Raw genomic sequence first — 23,713 nt, 5'->3', positions numbered from 1 at the left:
TGGGCCTGTTACAGACTGCCAAAATAAAGCTGCTTCAGGTCTCTTTGGAGGCATGCTATTTAAATGATGCATGGGTCCTAAGAGTCCGGAGGTTGCACCAAAGCCACACTCCATTCCTAAGCACTGGAGTGCAGCTTTTGGTTCAGCTTCCGGATTCTTAGGATGCACGTATTATTTAAACAGCATACATGCAAAGAGACCCGAAGCAGCTTTATTTTGACAGTCTGTAACAGGCCATGGATAAGTCGACTCTGTTTTTTTATGCATGAGTGTATACAGTATGTGCAAGAAGGAGTTAGCAGTGAGCAACTGAACTCTGAGGTGTGCAAAAAGCCAGAATGTATTTAGTGAAAAACAGAGCCTCAGAATGCTGTTGACTGAATAGGAAGAAACGACAAGCCGTCTGCGTTGGCGAATGGAGCAGCCAGAAAGAGGGAGGAAACGCAGTGGCAGGATGGCTTTTCCAGCCACTGAGAGAGGTGCCTCTCTTAGGGGCATTGGCCAAAGCTATTTAGGCACAATTTATATGCAGTGAGGGAGGGAGACCCAGGTTTTAGAATCCTAGAGTTGAGAGAGACCCCCAAAAGGGCCCTGATCCAGCCCAACCCCATCCTGCCATGCAAGAACTCTCCATCAAAGCATCCCCATTGACAGAGGGCCACCCAGCCTCTGTTTAAAGCCTTCCAAGGAAGGAGACTCCACTACACTCCAAGGGATCAAGGGTCCAAGGTTCATCTTCCCTTGACTGATGGATATTTTGGCTGGCAATGTTTCCTGTTCATTCTTAGCCATCTTGACTCTGGGGATACTAGGGCTCTGGCCCAGGGAACGCTTCTAGTGACACTTGAGACACTGAGAAGGCTGCAAACAGGGAAGTAGTTCTTCATAAACCAGTGGTCCCTCCCCAAACGGTGCCCTTTAAGAGATTGTTGGACTTCAACTCCCAGAAGCCTCAGCAATGTTGGCCAATAGCCTGGGATTCTGGGAGCTGAAGTCCAAAGTCGTTGCCCCTTTCCCAGAGGAACCGTCTGCAGCAAAACCAGCCATTGGGCGCCACGTGACGCCGCAAAGCCACGCCCCCAGTCAGCCATTGGGCGCCGCTCCGTGCCACGTGACGCGCAAAGCCACGCCCCCGCGCACTGCAGCGTCTGCTCTGAGCTCTCATTCCCCAGAGCGACACGTCACTGCTCGCTTTCTCAACCAAGCTTGACGCCTCCCTCGAGACAACCGCCCCGCGTGGTTCAGCTTCCCACCAATCGAGGATGCGGAGGTGGGTCAATCGCTTGACAGGCACGACCCTCCTCCAGTAGTCTGTCGGAAACGGCTTTTTTTAAAAAAATTGACGGACGTAAAACTCCCCCAATAGTGTTCCGAATAGCGGGACCGGAGTAGGCGGGCCGACGCAGCTTGAGGGAGTGGGTGCGCGTGGAGCGGATGGCTGAGGGAGCGGGGCGGAGAGCGACGTCGGAGGCCCAGGTAAAGCGGCGCGAGTGGCACATCCATACTGCGGGAATAACCCGGTTTGGCACCGCTTTAACTCTTTCTGGCTCAAGGCTGTGGAATTCTGGGAGTTGGAGTGTATTGTGGGGGCCTACAATTCCCCAAATCCCAAAGCAGTGGTCCCCAAACTGTGTCCTAATAGCTTTTGGACTTCATCTCCCAGAAGCCTCAGCCACGTTGGCCAATAGCCTGGGATTCTGGGAGCTGAAGTCCAAACCCTCTGAAAAGAGCACGCTTTGGGGACTCTGTTCCCTAGCAGTGAGCCATGGCAGTTAAAGCGGTGTCGATGCGGATTATTTCTGCAGCGTGGCATCCCTGCCTCCTCCTCTGGGAGCCTCATCTGCTGCTGAGGAGTTTGTGCTGAAGGCTGTGTGATCTAAACCCTCTCTTTCTTGTTTTAGGTTTCTATCCCCGCGGAGCTTTCTTCGGAGCAGGAGTGGGCAGCCGTGGCCCTCCAGACGCCGCTGGGTCGCAGCCCCTGCCTTTGGCCCTCGGTTTGTGGCCCTTCTTGGCTGTCCTCCGGCAGCATCTGCTTTAAAGGGTAAAAAAGGGCTTCCGAATGTGCTGCGCTTAGTCGCTCGAAACCTAAAGACATCGGTCCAAGACACACGCAGCCCAGGTTGAGAAACGCTTCAACTGCCCCGGCTCAATGCTTGGGGATTCTGGGAACTGAGGTGTTTAGCCTTCTCCCCGGAGAAGGCTAAACGTTCCCAGAATTCCCTAGCATTGAGCCGGGGCAGTTGAAGCGTTCTCAATCTGGGCTTCTCCGTTGGAGAACTACAATTCCCAGGATTCCCTAGCCCTGAGCCATGGCAGTCAAAGCAGTCCCAAGAGGGATGATTTCTGCAGTGTGTTTTGAACCTAAGATCCATGACCTACGGGACACTGTTTCATTGCAGACAGTAGAAGCAAGTCGTGTTTCTCTTCTCAGATGTGAAAATGGCTCCATATGCTAGATGTTGGTGTCACTGTTTTCCTGAGGGGAGTAGGAAGGAAAGATAATTTAGTGGCTACCTTGCAAGAAAACACTTATTGCAGATATACTCAACTGTAAGTCAACTTCATGTATACATCGAGGGCAAGTTTTGGGGCCAAAATTACAGATTTTGCTATTACCCGTGGATAAGTCAAGGGTATATAGCAAAGGAGCTAAAGGATGAAGCAAAGGGAAACAATGTGAAAGAGCTTACAAAACTCCATCAGACATAACACTTAGTGCTTACTCTTAAGGCTGGATGGAGTCCGTACTTCACATATTATACTCTTGCTTTTCGCCAGGAGATGGTTCCTTCTTTTAAATATGAGTTAAGACACAGTTCTTACATTGACCCATTCATAAGTCGAGTCAGTCTTTTGGGGGTCAATTCCTAAACCTAAATGTCTAGACTTAAGCTATGGTTGGGGATGTGGGAGCAGCTGGTTGAACAGTGACTGAGAAGCTCATTCATGCTCAGCAGCAAAGGCCAGTGTGGGCAAGAGGCCTCTTGGTTGCTCCTCAGCCTTTGTCGCTGCTTCCAAGGTAACCAGGTGCAAAAGGAGAAGCTTCTCCCCAGTGAGGAAGGACTCTCAATTCTCCTTTGTTGGGACAGGGAGTGGTGCAGCCAGTGTGTTTGTAGGGGTTTTATAGTGGGCACATGCTCTGGACTGGAGACTGGCCTGGGCAGGGAAAGGGAGAGATGTTGACTACAGGAACCGCTCCAAGACAGACTCTTTCCAAGCATCGACTCTCTGTTTTGCCTGGAGAAGAGAAAGTTTAAAGGTCAACATGATAGCCACGTTTAAATGCTTTTAAGAGCTGTCATATTGAGCATAGAGAAAGCTTGCTTTCTGCTGCCCCAGAGAATAGGACACGGGGCAATGGACTCAAGCTACAAGAAAAAAGATTCACCTCAACATTAGGAAGAACGTCTTTAAGTGGAGCAGCATAGCTGGAAGCTGGACTAGATGGCCCTTGTGGTCTCTTCCAACTTGATGATTTGGTGATCAAGAGCTTGATTGACGGGATGAATCCTCTCTTATCAGCAAAGACATATCCAGTGTGGAAATAGCTGTTGTTACGTAATGGATATGGTTTTGAATCAAAGCTGGAAGAGACCGCTAGGGCCATCTAGTCCAACTTCCTGCCATGCAGCAATACATAAAGCACTCCCAACAGATGGCAATCCAGCCTCTGCTTAAAAATCTTCAGATGCCACTACTCTCCAAGGCAGCATGCTCCACTGTCAAGAAGTTCTTCCTAATCTTGAGGTGGGATCTTTTTTCTTGCAACTTGAGTCCATTGCTCCTGGGGTTTGGTTCCTTGACCCTCCCTGGATACAAATATCTGTGGATGCTCAAATTCCATTGAGTACAGTGGCATAGTAAAATGGTGTCACTTATATAAAATGGCAAAATCAAGGTTTGCATTTGGGAATGTCTATATATTTAAAATATTTTTTCAAACCGTGGATGATTGAATCTGTGGATAAAAGGTCCGTGGATAAGGTGGGCTGACTGTATTGGATTTCTAGAACCTTATATGGGTAGATAGTTATCATTAGGAGAAGTGTCGTTTGAATGGCTGCCTAAAGTAGTGATGTTTAGATTGGCCCTAAGCTTTTTGGGGCTTAGGTAATTATCAATTTTTGCTTGCTGTGATTTCTTGCAGTGTAATTGTAAAGACTGTGAAGAATTGGTTGCACAACTACTGATTTTTAAAACTGCGTTTCTCCTTTTTTGTTTTCCTTCCAGGTGTTTAAGTACTATTTGCTGAATTTACCAAAATGACCAAATTAGGCTTCCTCCGCCTGTCCTATGAAAAGCAGGACACTCTCCTTAAGCTCCTCATTCTTTCAATGGCAGCTGTGCTATGTAAGTTTAATGTCCTAGTTGTGGAGGGTTATGTATGGGTATAACTATTACCTGTAGTTTTTTTGGTTCATCTTGGATCTTGGCTCTTAGATTTTATCCCTCTACACTGAAGACTTACACGACCCTTGTATGATGACTAAAACTTTTTACTAAGTTTATTTGCAGTGAAAAACATATAGTCATATAATTCATGTAAGTATGTAAATATGCCTTCCTTTTTCTCTTGCAGCTTTCTCTACAAGACTCTTTTCTGTGCTGAGGTTTGAGAGTGTTATTCATGAATTTGATCCGTAAGTATCTTTCTTGCTTCTTTTAGCCTGATTTGATTTGAGATATCATTTATTGATGCTGTCAGGCACAGATTTTATTTTATTTAGTTTTTGCATTTATGACCCAGCTTTCTACCAAAAGGGGATCCAAGGTGGCTTACAATAACTTTAAAAAGATTAAACTAAAACATTAATTTACAAAAAAGGCAAATAAATGCCCCAAAAGATTTGATATATAAATACCCCTGATATATTTTGTGGGGAGCTCAAGGGGGCTTTCGGGGCTACACTTAGGTATCCCATGGACTGCACTTTGCTCACCCCTGCAGTATGTTAAAAGATGATAAAATACATTATTTTCTTCTACATATATCAGTGAAAACCTTTCTAGATAAATGTTTATGGGGTAATTGTCAATGGATTTGACTAGTCAGATCTATCTGAATACATTAGAGAATGTATTTTTAAATTGAAATATGATAGAAATAGTGTTTTCCAAAGTATTATAGTTTATTTCTATAGTACTGTAAATGTATTGGAGTACATCTAAAGCTGTGAGACCCAGTGGAATCTCATTTTTCAAAATTAATGGTCTGCAGGAAAATGCTTAAGGGAAATGTGAGGAGCTTTAGGTGTAGATGTCCATTATGTTATAGGGAGCTTGTATAATACAATGTCGTATGTACTAGTTTGCTAAATAGTGCATAATAACTCATTGGAAATGGACAACACGTCTTTTCTGCTTGTTCACAGAAAAGAGTGGATATTTAGGCAAATATTTGTTTATGATTTGGAGTGTTTGCAAAAGGATCAAATATGGGTGCCATTTCCTGATCAGAAAAATTGTTTGGCAGCCAAGTTGGCACTAATTTGTGCATTAATTTGGCAGTACTTTCACACAAGCACTGTAATACGAAGAGCTGCAAATAGTAGAGTTCAACTAAATAAGTTGTGTTTCTGTTGATATCAAAGGTATTTTAACTACCGCACAACTCGCTTCCTGGCAGAAGAGGGCTTCTACAAGTTTCACAACTGGTTTGATGATAGAGCATGGTATCCGTTGGGGAGGATCATTGGTGGAACTATTTATCCAGGTGAAATTATGCTGGCTCTTGAATGTGTTGTAACACTATACAATATGTTATATGGATGGAAGCTCCTGGATGATGGTCAGAGTGATTGAAGAATTGTTGCTGTGTGGCTTCAGGTTTGATTCCCTGGTGAGACAGTGGTTAAATAAATTAATAAATGCTGGTACTGCAGCCACAACACTATGAGTTCGAACCCACTGGGCTCCAGGTTGACTCAGCCTTCCATCATTTCAAGGTCAGTAAAATGAGTACCCAGCTTGTTGGGAGCAATTGCTAACATACTGTAAACAGCTTAGAGTGTGCTTAGTTCACTATGAAGTGGTATAGAAATATAAAATGCTATTGCAATTTATTGAGACCCTACCATAGGGTTTTCTTGGTAAGATTTATTCAACATAGGTTTGCCATTGCTTTCCTGTAAGATCGAGAGCATGCGACTTGCCTAAGGTAACCCACTGTGTTTTCATGGTAAGGTTTTGAACTCTGATCTCCCAGAGTTCTAGTCCAACAGTCAAAGCATATGCCATACTGGCTGTTGGACTGAGGAGTGCTGATCTTTGTTATAAGTCGTATTGCAGCCAATCAGAATGGCCATAGTCTTGCATTAAGTTCATTTACATTTTAAAAATCTATCAATATCTGAGAGCTGTAATTGAAGATGAACACTATCCCCTATCCCAGGTGGGTGAGGTTTAGCTGATGTCTGTCAAGTCAGTGGCATCACTGGGCAGATGTGCACCATACCAGGTGACACCCCAGAGGAGGGGTGATGGTGGGGTCCTTCATCTGTTGCGGTGAACATCCCTGGCCTGGCTCTGTCTCCAAAGAGGGAGCTGAGGTGACGGCAAGGGTGGCAGAGGGGTGAGAGTGCAGCTTCTACTGGACCCACTTTGTCCCCAAGGAGGGAGCCAAAACAGCGGTGAGGGTGGCAGGTGAGCAAGGCAGCAGGAGGACAGGGTTGGAAAGCCTGCCTCAGCAGCCCCCCTTCCCCCAAATACTGCATGTCACCAAGCCTGGTTGTGCCACTGTGTCCTGTCTCACATCTGTTTAATTCTGTTGTTTTGCTTCTGGAAAATTAGTGACTTCTCAGGAATAGCAGCTCTCTTTCCCTTTATCTCAGGTTTAATGATCACATCAGCAGCGATCTATCATGTTCTACACTTCTTCCACATTACAATTGACATCAGAAATGTGTGTGTATTCCTGGCTCCCCTTTTCTCCTCCTTCACTACTATAGTAACATACCATCTCACCAAAGAGCTCAAGGTAAAAAGGAGAACAAATTTGTGCTTCACTGCAAAAAGGTTTGGATTGGTGGTGTTAATTTCTAGTCCTTGCTGTTTATTTAATCTGATGATCAGTTCTTAAACAATTTAGGAGGCAGTTAATTTTGTATATGTGGCTGTTGGGATTAATGATGCATCAGTAATGTTTCACAAAATTTTTATCTTTTGCCACAAGAAAATCCACATTCAATTTTTGCCATTCTCTGGATGTTAAATGAATAAAGGAAAGAGCAACTGTCTGTTAGTTTGTGATGGGATAATGTCTCTTTAGTACTTTAACTACTAAGACAAGGCACATTTGGGTGGTTCAGTTAGAAAGATCATGCCCTTTCATTTTATTGTTTGTTTGAAATCTCGGCCTTTTTGTTACTGGAAGAGGTTTTATACTTTTTGTATAAACACTCCCCCCAGTACATGCAAACCCTTGCCACATAATACAAAAAACTGAGAATAGTTGGATTATCTTACTATCGTGTCTTAAATGTGATAATATTCACATCTATGTAATGTTTATCGTTTCCTATAGATACAGTGGTGCCTCGGGTTACGAAATTAATTCGTTCCGCCATTCCTTTCGTAACCCGAAAATTTCGTAACCCGAAACAGTTTTTGCCAATCCAACTTTTTCGTATCCCGGAAATTTCGTAACCCGATCATTTCGTATCCCGAGGCACCACTGTATTGGTAACAATTTGATCATTAACATATATCTTCTTTTTTTCTGGATAGGATGCAGGGGCAGGTCTCCTGGCAGCTGCAATGATTGCTGTGGTGCCAGGGTACATCTCTCGTTCTGTTGCTGGCTCCTATGACAATGAAGGTAAGATCATTGTTTAATGTGCCTTGCATTTTGCCAACTAGGAATTGCATGATGGTTTTTCTTCATATGGACACTGGAGTTAAAGAAGCATTAATATTTTGCGACAGTGGAGGGAAATAGGCTTGGTTGCTCTTCCCCACACATACAGGAAGGATTTTTTCACCATTATGGTTTGCCTGGAGTGCCATCTAGTCTGGTAGAGGAACCTTCACTATACTTGCCTCAGTTCTGACTTTTTGCATACCTACTTATAGCTGGTCACTCTTCTGCTTACCCATTGATCTCTGTCCTTTTTTATTTCATCTTTCTACTGAATCTCTTCATCCACCAAACTAGGAAAGTCACAGTCAAAGCATCCCTGACAGATTGCCATCCAGCCTCTGTGTAAAAAGTCTCATTCTTTGGAGGTCTTTAAACAGAGGCTGGATGGCCATCTCTTGGGGGTGCTTTGTGATTTCTTGCATGGCAGGAGGTTGGACTGGATGGCCCTTATGGTCTCTTCCAACTCTATGATTCTATGATCCTTTTATTGTCCTTTTTTTTATTCAGATAGGCTTTTAAAACAAATATTTTAAAAAACAAGTTAGGAGATGCTGTATTATTTTAATGGTGCGTTTAAGAGCTTTTATTTTTTAAAATTTTATTTTATTCTTTTAATATGTGATGTGTTTTAGTATTGTAATAGTTTAATTCCTTTTTAAATGTTTTCTATGTTTTTAATTGTATTATTCAAGAGCAGCCGTAATGGTTGTACAGGGCAGAGGGAGATATGGAAAGGGAAGCCATATTACAAACAAATGCTCTTTGCTGGAACAGCTCCATTGGTTGCCAGTCTGTTTCTGGACATGATCAAAGTGCTGGTTATGACTTTTAAAGCCCCACATGGTTCAGATTCAGGTTATTTGAAGGACCATATCTTCCTTCTGAATCAGTCTGTGTTCTGAGATCTGCTGTAGAGGCCTTTCTCTCTGTCCCACCATCCTCACCGTTAGATATGGTAAAAACACAGAAGAGGGTCTTTTCAGTGGCTACCCCCAGGCCCTGAAACTCTTTCCAGAGAAGTTACTGGGACTCTCCCTACTTTCATTTCGCAGACAAGCAAAGACATTTCTATTCCCACAGGCATTTGATGTGTAATGATATAAGATCCATTTTCCACAATGCTTTGGATATTGTTAATCTCTGTGTTGGTCTGTGTCTGTGTTTTAATACAGTGGTACCCCGGGTTACGAAAATAATTCGTTCCGCCGCCGCGTTCGTAACCCGAAATCCTTCGTAAGCCGAAAAAGCCATAGGCGCTAATGGGGAAAAGCCGCGATTTCGTGCGAAATAGCGCCGAAAAGCACCAAAAAATTTTTCATAACCCGAAATAACCTTCGTAACCCGGAACAGTTTTTTCCTATTGATTTTTTTCGTAACCCGGAAATTTCGTAAGGCGGTGCTTTCGTATCCCGGGGTACCACTGTATATGCTTTAACCTTGTTTTAGTTTTTTAAAATTCTTTTTGACTTCTGTATTTTGTAGATTTGTTGCAATACTTTTTAATTATTGAGTCTCAATCTGAGGGAAAGGCAGGCAATATATATAAATATAATAACTATAATTATAATTTTAAATTGTGAGCTGCTTTGAGTCCCAATTTTGAGGGGACCGATGGTGAAATGTTATAATATAGTAGCTAGAAAGAAACAAGTGAAATTGTCAGAAGGACTTGGACATATTATGTTATGCTTTACTATGTTAAAAACCTAGAGCGTTGTAATTTACCTGGTCCAAAATATACTAAGTTTGACTCATGTGACTATTTTTTCCAGGTATTGCCATATTCTGTATGCTTCTGACTTACTACATGTGGATCAAAGCAGTGAAAACAGGCTCCATCTATTGGGCAGCCATGTGTGCACTTGCCTATTTCTACATGGTAAATAATAATTTTGGCTAGTGCCTTGAATTTCTTTATCATTTGTCAGAAGTATTAAACAGCTGATTGCCATGTCACATTAAATTTAGGCTGTAAACATCTATCAAGTCTCGATGTTTTGTACTCTTCTTACCACTGTAATGTAGCTTCACTATCACTTCTTAATTGTTTTGTAAAGGATTAAATAATAATAAGGAATCCATGGTACTGTTTCAGATGTATTGTTCATAGGTTTTTGGATATAAGGATGAACTGGTGCCATGACATTCATGAACCAGGAAATCCTCATTCAGTCACAAACAAATAAGATGGACTTAGTATCAGTATTGATCTTTTAGTCTTAGGCCCAGAACACATGGGCCAAATAAATTGGCCTCCGGCCACTTTGGGGGTGTAGTGTTTAAATGGACAGTGGACAGAAGGCACTCCAAGCCTTTGCTAAGGTGGCAAAAGCCAGATTTTTTAGGAATGGATTAAATCCACCTCTGCCAGTGGCCCATTTGGGACCGCAGTGGCAGCCTACTTCAAGAGTGGGTTGTGCAGTTGCTGTGGTCCCAGCCCTATTGTGGTCGGAGTGGTCTCTGGCTGCTAATTCCAGGCCATCTGCTCTGGGCCTTAGTTCTGTTATATTAGGTAGAGGTACTAGATATTTACCATTGGTTCAGAATGCTTTTGAGTAGTCTCTTCTGTTACAAGTTGTGCAAGGTTGTATTTTAAGACGGTGGAACTTTAATGTGATAGGGACTTCTCTGGACTTCTCAGAAGCAAAACTAGTTTGCATCATGGGATCAGCAGGCGCTCTGTGTTGGTTGCTGCCAGCATTCCCATAAATGAGATCTGGGGCTTTGTTATGTTTTGAAAAGTAAATACTGTATCTCTTTTATTCAGGTTTCTTCATGGGGAGGTTATGTGTTTTTGATTAACCTCATTCCCCTTCATGTCTTGGTGCTGATGCTCACTGGACGATTCTCCCACCGGATATATGTGGCTTATTGCACTGTCTATTGTTTAGGAACCATCTTATCAATGCAGATCTCTTTTGTTGGCTTCCAGGTGAGAAATCTGAGGTTCTGGCAGAGATTAGGGAAGGAAAGGAGGAACCAGTGGTTTTGATTTTGAGCAAATCACTTTGCTAGAAAGAAACTGTGTGAAAGGAAAAAAATTAAGCACAGCCTTCAACTAACATTTCTCATTTAGCAGAAAAATATTATTTCATTCTAACATTCTAATAAAATGACTTTGGTTTGCTAAAACAGCCATATTATCTTATTATACTAGCCACAGAACAACATGGCCTTTCTAGGCTTTTTCAGATCCTTAGGGTTTATCTCAACCATGCAGTCCAAAATGTAGTAACAAATGGAAGAGGGGCCAGTAGATGGAACTTTGTGTTTATCAAATCTTTGTATAGGTACTTAGGGTTGAAGCAGACTGCAGAAATATTCCAGTTTGAAACTTTTAACAGCCCTGGTTCAGTGCTAGGGAATTGTGGGAACTGTAGTTCTGTAAGACATTTAGCCTTCTCTGTTAGAGAGCTCTGGTGCCACAACAAACTACAGTTTGTTCCTTAGACCTGAGCCAGGGCAGTTAAAGCAGTTTCAAGATGGATTATTTCTGCAGTCTGTTTCAGCTCTTAAATACTTGTCAACTGCTACTGATAATTTTTTATGGCCAAAGATTGGTTTATGTGAGACTCTTGGCCAGAGGGAAAATGTTTAATTATTATGAAATGCAAATTAATTATTCTTACCTATTCTTTTCTGCAGCCTGTCTTGTCATCTGAACACATGGCTGCCTTGGGTGTATTTGGCCTATGTCAAATTCATGCCTTTGTAGATTATCTGCGCAGCAAACTGAACCCTCAGCAGTTTGAGATTCTCTTCAGGAGTGTGATTTCTCTAGTTGGATTTGTCCTTTTATCAATAGGAGCTGTCCTTATGCTGACAGGTATGGTGATGCTGATGCCATTAAGATGTACACTGGTTGATTTCTTTTTATTGCTTGATAGGAATGTTAATTTGATGGACTAGGAATAAACTTTCTCTTGATGGGAAAAGTTTCCTTGCTTTTGTTAAGAATCATTCATGTGATGGCACAGAGGAACAATCTGTTACAATTGAGTTATTTCTCCATGCCAACTGGATCTGCAGAAACCCGCATTCTTTTCATTTACAACGTGGGCTCCTGCAGATCCAGTTGGCACGGGGAAATAGCCCAATTGTAACAGATTGTTCCTCCACTAAGAGAAGCAAATTTGTGGATGATGACATTCAAAGTCATCTTCCTGGTGGCAATCACACCAGCAGGGAGAGTGTCAGATGGCTGCATTCTCTGATAATCCAGACTTAGGTAGGTTCAAGTAGGAAAGGTTAGTACTACTATGGAACTAAAGTGCACATTCCAAGAGTGGCTTCAGAGGTTATTTATCTGCAAATTTCTGTCCAAATCCATTCTTCCTGGAGGATCAAAGATGGCATGTAAGGAGAGCAGTTAAGATTTATTTAAGAAGAACAAAACAGTTTAGGCACACAGAATCTTTATTTGTGTCCTACAGTCCAAGGACTTTAGGCCAGAGAGCACCAAAACCAGAAAATAGTAGATGGTTACAGGCTTACATTTTCCTATACTATGACTAGGAGAAGAAACCATGGTCTAGAAATGTATATCCTTACTCCACAAAATCAGCTTCTCCTGCACAGCTCTACGGTCAATGTCTGGCAGAGTTTCACTGGAGGACCTAGAGATTCCTAGAGAGAACATATTAATGAAACCCAGAAATAATCAAATCCTCAAAAGTCAAAACCTCAGATGTGGAAGGCCAGCTGTAATTAATTATATAGATTGTAAATGCAACATTATGAAGATTTGGTAAGATACCCCCAAATATTTTGATTCTGCCTGTAATATCTCTTTATGAGTTTGGATTTCTTTTATCTCCCTGACAGGAAAAATTTCCCCATGGACTGGCCGCTTCTACTCACTCCTTGATCCTTCCTATGCAAAGAATAATATACCCATCATTGCTTCAGTCTCTGAGCACCAGCCTACTACATGGTCATCTTATTATTTTGATCTTCAGCTTCTTGTTTTCATGTTCCCAGGTTTGTGTATCATACTGAGTACAGTACCATAGCTGAATTTTCCTTTCCAGTAGCAGAAGCTTTATTTATAAACTTCAGGGGAAGAATGGGCTTTTTACAAAAAGACCTTCCTCTTAACTAGACAAACTTTTCATGCATAGCAGCTCACTCATCTCTCCTTCTCTTACAGTTGGTCTGTATTACTGTTTCAGTAACCTGTCTGATGCCCGCATTTTTATTATCATGTATGGTGTGACCAGCATGTACTTCTCTGCTGTGATGGTGAGTAATAGGTGTTGGCTTAATATGAGATTGACTAGTTATATAGAGTTGTAAAGAGTATAAAGTAAAACACAGGCATTACTGTGTTTTACCCCAAGTCAGATAAAAGAATATTACTTCAGAAGGACTGATACTGTTTTCTTGTGGTGGAGATGAGTAATCTACTCACACTATATATTCTGTCTACTTTCTCAATTTCAGACATTTTTGAATGAGAAGTAAATTTAGTGATTCATATTGAGTAAAGGAAAAATTAAGCCAGATGCATTTTGTTTAAATTGTTACCCATTTACTCAGTCTATTTAGGATAAAAACAGAGAGACTAGCATTCTAGATAAATACAGGGTAGAATGGCAAAAGTAAGTGCAGTTTGAAGGAGGTGGGCTAATTTAGATAATTTGAAACGTTCTATCTTATTACAGATTCTACTACTATAATTTTGTATTTTACATGCTAGTGGGAAGCCTGGACAAGAATTACACCATTCTTTTTCTTTCACTTTTTGTTATTATAGAATTAATTGCAGGGAGGGGGACAATAGGGGAAGGGGATATTGTTAAGTTTGCTTGATATTATGCTTTACAATTTAATAAAGTATTAAACAATTTTTAAAAAGTATATTTAATGCTGAGTGACATGGAGACTGCTGTTTGTGACTTTTCCCCCATAGACTGATTTTTACCTCCAGTTGTTATTTCTGTACACAGTGAACAAATTCTTAAAATATTGCTATCTTTCAGAAAACTTGCAGGGGTAGCTGTGTTGGGCATTTAGTAAATTCAAACAAAAATCCACTATCTTACAGGTTCGTCTCATGCTGGTACTGGCCCCTGTTATGTGTATTCTGTCTGGTATTGGAGTGTCTCAAGTGTTATCAACTTATATGAAAAATTTAGATATCAGCCGACCAGACAAGAAGTCAAAAAAGCAACAGGACTCTACTTACCCCATCAAAAATGAAGTGAGTCTCAGTGTGAGGTCAGTTGTGGTTATTAAATTATGAGTGTGGGGCTTAAATTTAGAGAAATGATTCGTTCCTATAGAACAGTGGTCCCCAAATGTGTTTGGGCTACCACCCCCTTTCCCTTAGGTGACAACTCTACCCCACCCTCCAACGTGTATTGATGTTAGGTCTACTGTGCATTAAAATCAACCAGTCTTGGTTGCTGCTTCCTTTGCCACTTGATGACCCTGGGAGCAACAGCCAAGTAACCTATACCGGCCTTGTGGCGGAGGTATCACTAGGTGATATGGATGGTATGGGTCACACTGAGTGACACCATAAGTGGGTGACACTATGACCACCACCCTAGCAATGCTACTATTGCTCCCTCGATGTCCTTTGGAAGATATGGGTGTAGTGTTAACATACCTTGTAAGACAAGCTCAGCAAAAGAGAGGTGCCCAGATAGTGGGGGCAAATCAGGCCTCTTCTTTCTTTGCCCACTTAGAGTCAAACATCTTCTGAGAGAAGGGGAGAAGACATGGCAAGACTTTCTGGGTTCCTTTGACCTCCTGGTGTGGCCTGATCTCATCTATGAAAGAGAGAGAAGTGGGCAGGAGAATCAGGAACTGAGTGAATGTGAGGAAGGCTGCTGTCTGCCATTGACACCAGAGCCCCCAGCTTCGGAAGGGGGTGCAGGAGGAATTCAGGGATTCTTCTTCCATTTAACTCCCAAAGCCGAAGGCTATTGGTTGGTTCTGTGTCCTGCTTTGGTAGCTGGATCTTGCTGTCTCTCATTGACACACCAGCCTTCTGCTTTGGGAATTAGGTGGAGGAGGAATCCCTGGATTTTTCCTGCATCTCACTGGCAAAGCTGGAGACTGCTATCTCCCATTCCATCAACAGCCTTCTGCTTTGGAAGTTAGGAGGAAGAATCCAGGGATTCCTCCTGCACCCCACAAATGAAGCTGGAGTCTCTTGTGTGAATGGGAGACAAAAGCTCCAGCTTCAAGAGTTAGTATGATGAAGAAGTATTTTAGAAGTTATTTGTGTCACACCTATTGCCATTACATTCAGTGACAGATGGAATTATAAAGGTGCAACATTCGTACAAAGAACATTACTGATAATTCTGTATTGTCTAGTAGAGGAGGCGGTCAATAGGGATGACACCATTGCACCAGCTGACACCAATCCTAGTGACACCACTGCCTTCCAGCAAAGGCCAGTGTGGGTAAGAGGCTGCTCAGTTGCTGGTCCCAAAGTGACCAGGTGCAAAGGGAGAAACTTCTCCCTGATGAGGAAAGACACTCAATCCTTCTTTCTCGGAGGGGATAGTGTATGTGTAGGGGATTTACAGAGGCTCTGCAGATTGGCAAGGATGGGGAAAGGGAGAGATTTTAACTACTGGAGCCGATCTATGGCAAAGGACTCTTTCCAAGAATTGACCCCAGGTACTCCTCCCACTCCTTCCCCAGATACATGCCTTCCCCACACAGCTTCAAGTGTTCACACTCCCCATCCACAAATGTTGTTTTTACTGTTGCCTCTTCTCTCTGCCTGTCTGATGAAGAAAAACAGAAATAGCAGTGCAACTCTGACCTATCAGGGTCCCAAATTTGAAAGCTTTTTGCTGCCACCTCTTCCCTACTGCCGCTACTATTAATTTCCTAGCCACTCACCACTCCTTGCTGCCCCGTTTCCCTCACTGCCACCCTGGATCTTTCGACTGCCGCCGGGGGGGGGGCACCCACTTTGGGAATCACTCTCTAGTAAAGAAAGGTGGGAATTACAATAAAGCAATCCCTGAACCAGTAGTTCCCAACCTTAGGTCCCCAGATATTGATTCACTTCAACTCCTAGAGTGTTATTTCAACATCAGCTAGGGATCTAAATTGTTACAAATTGGATAACTACTGAATTACAGTCCTCCCTCCATTCGCACAGTTTTGGAACCCGCGTCCCTCACTTATGTGCAAGGGACAAACAGAGGGAGAAATAATGGTGTGTGTGCCCGAGGTGCACACATATATGCTTGAATATAGGTGAAACCCCATTTTTGTGAGGGGGTCTGGAACGGATCCCCTATGAAAAAGAAGGGGCTATTAATGCTAAATACTTAACCTTTAACAAGATGGAGATTTTTAGCAAAAGCAATAACTTCTATGCTAGCTTGCTTTGATGGTTATTGTTGCTTTCCTAGGTTGCCAGTGGCATGATCCTAGTCATGGCTTTTTTCTTGATCACCTACACTTTCCATTCAACTTGGGTAACCAGTGAAGCCTATTCTTCCCCCTCCATAGTGCTGTCTGCTCGTGGTGGAGATGGCAGTAGAATCATATTTGATGACTTCAGAGAGGCTTACTACTGGCTTCGTCACAATACACCAGAGGTAAATCTCTGCATAGTTGGTTACTATCACTGTACAGTGACTGAGTAGACACATATTTTACAATAGCTTTTTTGCCTTTATCATGTTCTTAATATGAAACCTAGATGTTGCCCATTATTTATATTCCTTTTCCTAAATCAGTTGTTTTGTTTTTAGGAAGCTGAAAAAAAACAATGATTCTACTAAAGTCAACAGTATTTAAATTAACAATTCTGTTAACAGATTGTGTAGTAGCAGCAGATATAAGGAATAAAATAATTAAAGAAGGAGCCTGGTAAATGATAAGGGGAGGGTGGGGTCCCAGAAACACTGTGCTGCAACCCAAAAGGCCCTGTTTCTCATTGCCACCAATATAATTTCAGAAGACAGGAGCATTATGTTTAGAGCCTCTGAAGAAGGTCTTGATATCCAGGCATGTTCACTTAAATTTTATATTTAAGGTATCTGCATATATTAGCTTTCTGATTTTTCAAAAAATATGAGATGCTAAATTTTCCATTATTTCCTACAGTATTTACTCATCTATAAGTCTAAAAATTTATGCTCCAAAATTGACCCCAAAATCCCACATCGACTTATGGGTCACAATGGAAATGTGATGGCAGCTCCTTCAGATTTCCCCATGCTGTGCTATGTGCCATGAGGAGTTTATTTCTCTCTGAAGCTAAGCAGAAAGAGTCCTGGATGATTGATGGATATTGTTGTTTAAGAGCCCATCTCCCGCCCCTGTGTTTGGCTGAAACGAAAGCTGAAACAATGAAGCAAAAAGCATCAGTGAGAGTCTCTCTTGCCATACGCACACATACACACACTGAAGGAGCTTTCAAGTTTTCCCTTGACCTATCCACAGGTCATGGCAAAATCCATAATTTTGGCTCCAAAACCTAACCTCAACTTATACATGAAGTTGACTTATAGTTGAGTATATATGGTAATTGATATGCATTCATATGTGGATCAATGCCCTTTCGGTGATGTTGGCTAATATTTGTAGCTCTGCCAGCTGTCTGGATATATGCTGTCTCTAAGTATCATGGTTTGGCGGAACAAAAACACTTGATGTCAGCAACACCTCCATAACGATTTTCTAATTAATGAGATGAAACTTACATATCCATGTAAGGATGTGAGGAGTAAAAGCAAACTAATTCTTCCCCACATCTATTATTTACAGACAATAATATAATAATATTTAGAAATTGTCTAACATTTTTTAAAAAACATTAAATTAGCTTCTTGCCCACTGGCTCACAAATCTGATAAAAATGGTACAAAAATAAAAAGAGGTGTGTGCAGTGATATTGGGAAATTGAAACAAGGATATTCCAGTAGTTGAAACCAGGGTGATCTTTCTAGTAAAGAGGAAGCAAGTTATCCACAGCTGTGAGGCCAAGGTAGTCCTCCCCTTGCCATGATGTTCGTGTGAGGCAAGAGGTGCTTCTTGATGCCTTGGTTTGATGGCAGAAGCTACAGTGTGATTCCTTTCAGTTGCACAATGCCTGTCTTCTTGGAGAGTCTTGTAAATTCTTCAAAAACATGTCTTTTTGAAACTATTCGTTTATGCAATATCAAGTATCATGTGGAGATCCTTTGGCCCTAGGCAGAATAGTGTGATAAATGTTCATAGCTAACATAATTTATCTGCATGTGTATTAGACCTGTTACATTTTCATTATACTTAATCAAAACCTTGCTTCATTCCTAAAAAGGTTCACACCATCACTGAAGAGACAAGTTTAGGATGCCTATCCAGAAAAAAACGATAACATTCAGATTTTCCTTTTACCATCAGAATTTGGTTCAAGTGCATTTAGTGCCTTTTTGGTGTGTTAGTTTTGAAAAAATATATTGATTGCCTTTTCTTATTTAAACCCAGGATGCAAAAGTTATGTCCTGGTGGGATTATGGGTATCAGATAACAGCCATGGCAAATCGAACAATTCTAGTGGATAACAACACATGGAATAATACCCACATTTCCAGAGTTGGTCAGGTAGGTAAATTCTCATTTTCTTGGTCCCATTTGTAGTGAACCATGAAATCATGTTGAATTCTCGGAAATTCACTTTTTATGCCTTGCATAATGGATCATGATGTTGACTGAAGGGATTTTGATCTTTAAATTTCTTAATGATAATTAATCAAAAGAGTGATAAATGTGCAGAGAATTTATAAGTTACTATTTAATTTTCAGGCCATGGCATCTACAGAAGAACGGGCTTATGAGATTATGAGGGAGCTGGATGTCAGTTATGTATTGGTAATTTTTGGAGGCCTCACTGGATACTCCTCAGATGGTAAACTCAAACTTCTATTATGCAGATTCTACATTCCCCAAAAGAACTTGCATTGTTTAATGTTACATCCTTACTTCATTGTCATGCTTATATTCTCCACTGATCTGTGATAAGGCAAAGAGCAAATTTGCATGCCCTGCAGTCAATAGATCCCAGTAATGCCCTCGATAACCCCTGTTAATCAAGAGTGATATATGACACTTTTATTTGTATCATGGGATTAGTCTGACAAAAGTGTTCTTTTTTTAAGAACTTTGATGTACAATACTAATGTATTAAAACATTTTAATTAATAATAAACTAATAAAATGTATTCACTGTATTCTAATCTGCTTGATTTGTAAGGAGATTATTTAATCCTTTTGCTTCTTGTTCCTTAGATATTAACAAATTTTTATGGATGGTACGAATTGGAGGGAGTACAGATACTGGCAAGCACATAAAGGAGCATGATTACTACACACCGACAGGAGAGTTCCGTGTGGACAGGGAGGGCTCTCCTGTGCTACTTAACTGCCTTATGTACAAGATGTGCTACTACCGCTTTGGACAAGTCTACACAGAAGCCAGTGAGTGGTTTTTTATCTACATGTAATCCCTGGTTCTCCCAGTATCTGGTTTTCTGTCTAACACAGGATCAGAGTTTGTAGCCCAGTAGGACTGTGATGCTGGTGGTGAAACTTGCCATAAATTAAAACACGTTTACTTTGCTTCTCTTCACTTCCTTTTGTGCATTATACTTCAGATGGTTTTGCTATATACTGATGATGTGGGCTAAAAAGCAGCATATGCTAGTTTCCAGATTTTTATTACAACTCATTTTCCCCCCAGGGTTGACATAATAGTGAGAGGGCATCACAGAAACTTCTTTTAATCATTTTATTCTTTCCCTATATCTAGAGCGTCCTCCAGGTTATGACAGAGTACGGAATGCTGAGATTGGTAACAAAGACTTTGAGCTGGATGTATTGGAGGAAGCATACACCACAGAACATTGGCTAGTCCGAATATACAAAGTAAGCAAAAACTAGGTCCTGTCAGCTGCCTAAATGTGATGGGGAGAGGTAGCTACACCTGAAGCAAGTACAAATTGGCTGCCTTGTTGGGAAAAAAAGACTACAACTTTGAGGCATGTTTATCCAATCTGCAGCATATTAGGGAGCAGGAGGATTTCTTGAACAACAGAGCAGACTCCTGGTTGAGAAACACAGGGGATGGCACTGGAGAGGAGGTTAGTTCCCATACGCAGGAGGTAGACAGTTGAAGGAACGTGATGCATAGAAGCAGAAGGATCAAAGATCATCCTGTGAGTCGAGTGGCAGAATCAGTTGAAGCTCTCTCCTTTATCAGTAATGACAAGGGGCAGCAAGAAGAACAGCAGTGTTAGTCCTCAGAGAATGCACATGAGACCTTGGAAGGTTCAGCACATGGAATGGCTTCTCCTAAATCTCAGAGGAGGGATGTGGTGGTGATAGGAGATTTCCTGCTGAGGGGTACAGAATCAGTAGCTTGTTGGCCTGACAAGATGTCTTGAAAGGTATGCTGTCTTTCTGGGACAAAAATTTGTGATGTAACGGAGAATCTGACAAGCCTTGTCAAGCTTACTGGCAATACCTCTTCCTTTTGGTTCATGTAGGATCCAATGACACTGCAAGGCATAGCCTTCAGAATATCATTAGGGATTATGAGGCTCTGGGTAGGAAGCTGAAGTACCTGGATGCACAGGTTGTCATTTTATCCCTCCTTGGAGGTCTTTAAACAGAGGCTAGATGGCCATCTGTCGGGGATGCTGTGATTGAGAGCTCCTGCATGACAGAATAGGGTTGGGTTGAATGGCCCTTGTGGTCTCTTCCAACTCTATGATTCTGTGGGTCAAATGATATTGTGGATTAAATATTATTCACTAGTAACATGTTTCCCTACAGTATTGGAAATTTTGGAGAAAAAGAACAAGCAGAGAGTGTTTATCTTGGTCCTAAATAAAAAGAATTATTTGTTAATTGCTGGCACAGCATTCATCTAGAAGGCCAAGATGGGTTTTTTAAAAATTAATTAGGGATCTTTTCTCTACTGAAAATGAAATGCAAAAAACTAAGTTGGTTAATTTTCTCTTAACAGGTAAAGGATTTGGATAATCGTGGATTGTCAAGAACGTAACTTGCCTTCAGGTGTACCATAATAAGCACTGATCGAGCCTTTGCCTGTGAAGCAGATGATTTTTTTTTTATACTGTTTGTCAGTAAGGAATTGGGATACGTCCAGGAATTCCCGTCCTCATGCATTGGATATGTATTAGATGGAATGATTTTTATAAATGCAACCCAGCTACCAAATTCAAAATAGTAGCTTTATGGTAGATAATTAAAAAAGGGGATGGAAAAAGTGTGTGTATTTGTTTATTTCCCCCTGTCCCTTCATTGTGGTTAATAGTAACAGTGCTGAATAAGTAGATGTTTTTTAGGATTGACACAAGTTTGTGTCAGCAACTGAATCATTCTCTTGTCTATCTCTTATATCCATCCAAGCTGCCTTACTTTCCTACTTACTCTACCTATGTAAATTAGTTGAGAGCTTGTTTTGTTGTTTTATCCCCTTGTTTCTGGTTTATGGTGGCCCTAAGGCAAACCTGTCATGGGCTTTACTTGGTAAAATTTGTTCAGGGGGAGTTTGCCTTTTTCTGAGGTTGAGACAGTGTGACATGCGCAAAGTCACCCAGTGGCTGAGAGGAGCATCTCCATAGTTTTAGTCCAGCACTCAAACCACTACACCGTGCTGTCTCTCTCTATTCGCTATATCAAGAAGGAAACTTCCCTCAGTTCACCGGAGGAAAGCAATTTCCCCTGTATTCTATGTGGTGTTTTCATACCATTGATATCACAGGATGTTCTGTATTGAACATCAACAAATGATAATAAGTTTTGTTTTCTGCTGCTGCTAACTTGTGGGAAGGGGGCAGAGAGCATGAACATGTGTTGAGTATAATATGTTAGTTATGGAGCAAGGCTACTGCTCGAAAAATAAAAGCCAGTCTTACATATTACAAATAACCACAGACCTTAAATGTGCCTTCATCTGTATGATGGAGCGCTTCCTGTCTCCACTTGGAATGGAGTTCTCTGTACATTAAAATAAATGGACTTTTTACTCTTGCTCTGAACCCAAATTCTTGTGATTGTGACATAACATTCAATTTTGCCATGTTCTGCGTCACAAAAAGAGTCAGGAAGAGGCCTGTGGAGGGAAATGGTTTGTACAGAAAGCGGTCTTAAAATTCAAAGCTACATTTATGGGCAAATGTGCTTAGTTTTATATAGTAAGTTGTCTAATCGGTGGTTTTCAACCGTTAGCCTTTCAGATACTTTTTACTTCCACTCCCAGCATCCTTGACTATTGGCCATGCTAGCTGTGGCTTTTGAGAGTTTTGAGTTGAAATCCAAAACACCTAAAGCACTGTATATTGAAAAACACTGGTTTAAATCTTCTGCATATGCAATTTGAAGCTTATTTTCTTTTCTGATTTTATCTTCTCCATTATTAGAGTAACATAGTTGGGAATGTATTGGTGACTGCACTTCAGTCTTTACTTAGAAAAAGTGCTTACATACTGTACATTGACATGTACTCCCAGGTAAGGGAGTACATAAGTCTCTCTTATCCAAAATGCTTAGGACCACAAGTATTTTGGATGTGTATTATTATTATTATTATTATTATTATTATTATTATTATTATTGAATACCTATAATTGTAACAAAGCAGATTCGTGTATACATAACCAGATTGGACTGGGACTCAAGTCTGAAGACAAAATACATTATGATTCATGTACCCCTTATGAATATAGCCTGAAGGTAATTTGTACAATAGCTTAAATAATGTTGTCCGGAAACAAGTTTTGTGTACATTGAGCCATCAGAAAACAAAGTGTCACTGTCTCAGCACCCCATGAAAAAAATGTTTTTGGAAATCTGAATACAGTTTGACCTGTACAAGATCATAACCTTATACTAATGGAAAGTGATAGAATACATTTCATGGCAGACACTGCCTGATTTCCCCCAAAGACAATAGTGACCAACATTGGAACAGTTTTCTGAATCGGTGCTGCACTTTTAACTAATGGCTCAAAGCTATGGGATTCTGGGAAGTGTAGTCTGTGAAGAGCCTTCTCTGTCAGAGAGCTCTGGTGCCACAATAAACTGCAGTTCCCAGAATTCCCTAGCACTGACCAGGGCAGTTAAAGCGGTCTCAGACTGGATTATTTCTGAAGTGTGCTTTGGAGCAATGAAAGTCCATACCAGTGAGAGAGTTGCAGGGCATACGGAAAAGAAAGAGCTGTGTTATTGGGGGCCAAAGCACTCCAGAAATAGCTCAGTCTGAAGCCGCTTAAAGTGCCTGGCTCAGTGCTAGGGAATCCTGGGAATTGTAGTTCTGTGAGACATTTAGCCCTCTCTGTCAGAAATAATAATGATTATTTCTATTACACTTTTTCCTCATGGAATCAAAGCGGATTACAACAAGGAAATTAGATACAAAAAACAATCCTACAGTAAACATAAACCAGAATACAAAACATAAACCTAATGTCAAGCAAGGAATATATATATATATATATATATATGTATATATGTATTATGTATGATAGCAGCAAAAAAATACAGTCAATACTAATAATAGGGGAATAATAATACAGCAGCAGCAGAAGAACATAGCCATATACAGTACTGCCAAAACATTACACAATAACTTTCCCATAGCAGCAAAAAGAAACACTACAATTCCCGGACACTTAAAAGCTGCCCCAAACTGGTTATTTTCTTCTGCAGGGCGCTTTGGACCCCAGTGCTGTCAAAGCAGTAACAACAAACGAACTTCTATGTTGATTACTGCATTATTACAGTGTTTTATTCTGCTTTTAACTGCTCTGGCTGCCTCCTCCCGTTGCACTCTGGGACTTGTAGTCCAGCGAGGCCTAAGAAGCC

General features: G+C 41.2%; 1 protein-coding gene across 1 annotated transcript; it reads left to right on the top strand.

Annotated features, from left to right (window-relative positions):
* Positions 1-1,329: 1,329 nt before the first annotated feature.
* On the top strand, positions 1,330-21,113 carry STT3A (STT3 oligosaccharyltransferase complex catalytic subunit A). Its single transcript, XM_042475756.1, has 19 exons — positions 1,330-1,476; positions 1,902-2,041; positions 4,231-4,350; positions 4,580-4,640; positions 5,592-5,713; positions 6,831-6,976; positions 7,726-7,816; positions 9,631-9,737; positions 10,626-10,790; positions 11,504-11,684; positions 12,683-12,838; positions 13,008-13,099; positions 13,905-14,060; positions 16,246-16,434; positions 18,311-18,427; positions 18,629-18,731; positions 19,112-19,300; positions 19,632-19,747; positions 20,850-21,113. The coding sequence occupies exons 3-19, from the start codon at positions 4,263-4,265 to the stop codon at positions 20,886-20,888; spliced, it is 2,118 nt and encodes a 705-aa protein (XP_042331690.1). The 5' UTR covers positions 1,330-1,476; positions 1,902-2,041; positions 4,231-4,262; the 3' UTR covers positions 20,889-21,113.
* The last annotated feature ends 2,600 nt before the right edge of the window (positions 21,114-23,713 follow it).

The sequence above is a fragment of the Sceloporus undulatus genome, chromosome 6 (genome assembly GCF_019175285.1).
Source record: "Sceloporus undulatus isolate JIND9_A2432 ecotype Alabama chromosome 6, SceUnd_v1.1, whole genome shotgun sequence".
Taxonomy (NCBI): Eukaryota; Metazoa; Chordata; class Lepidosauria; order Squamata; family Phrynosomatidae; genus Sceloporus; species Sceloporus undulatus.
The sequence above is the reverse complement of the archived record's forward strand: the minus strand, read 5'-3'. Positions and strand labels throughout refer to the sequence as shown.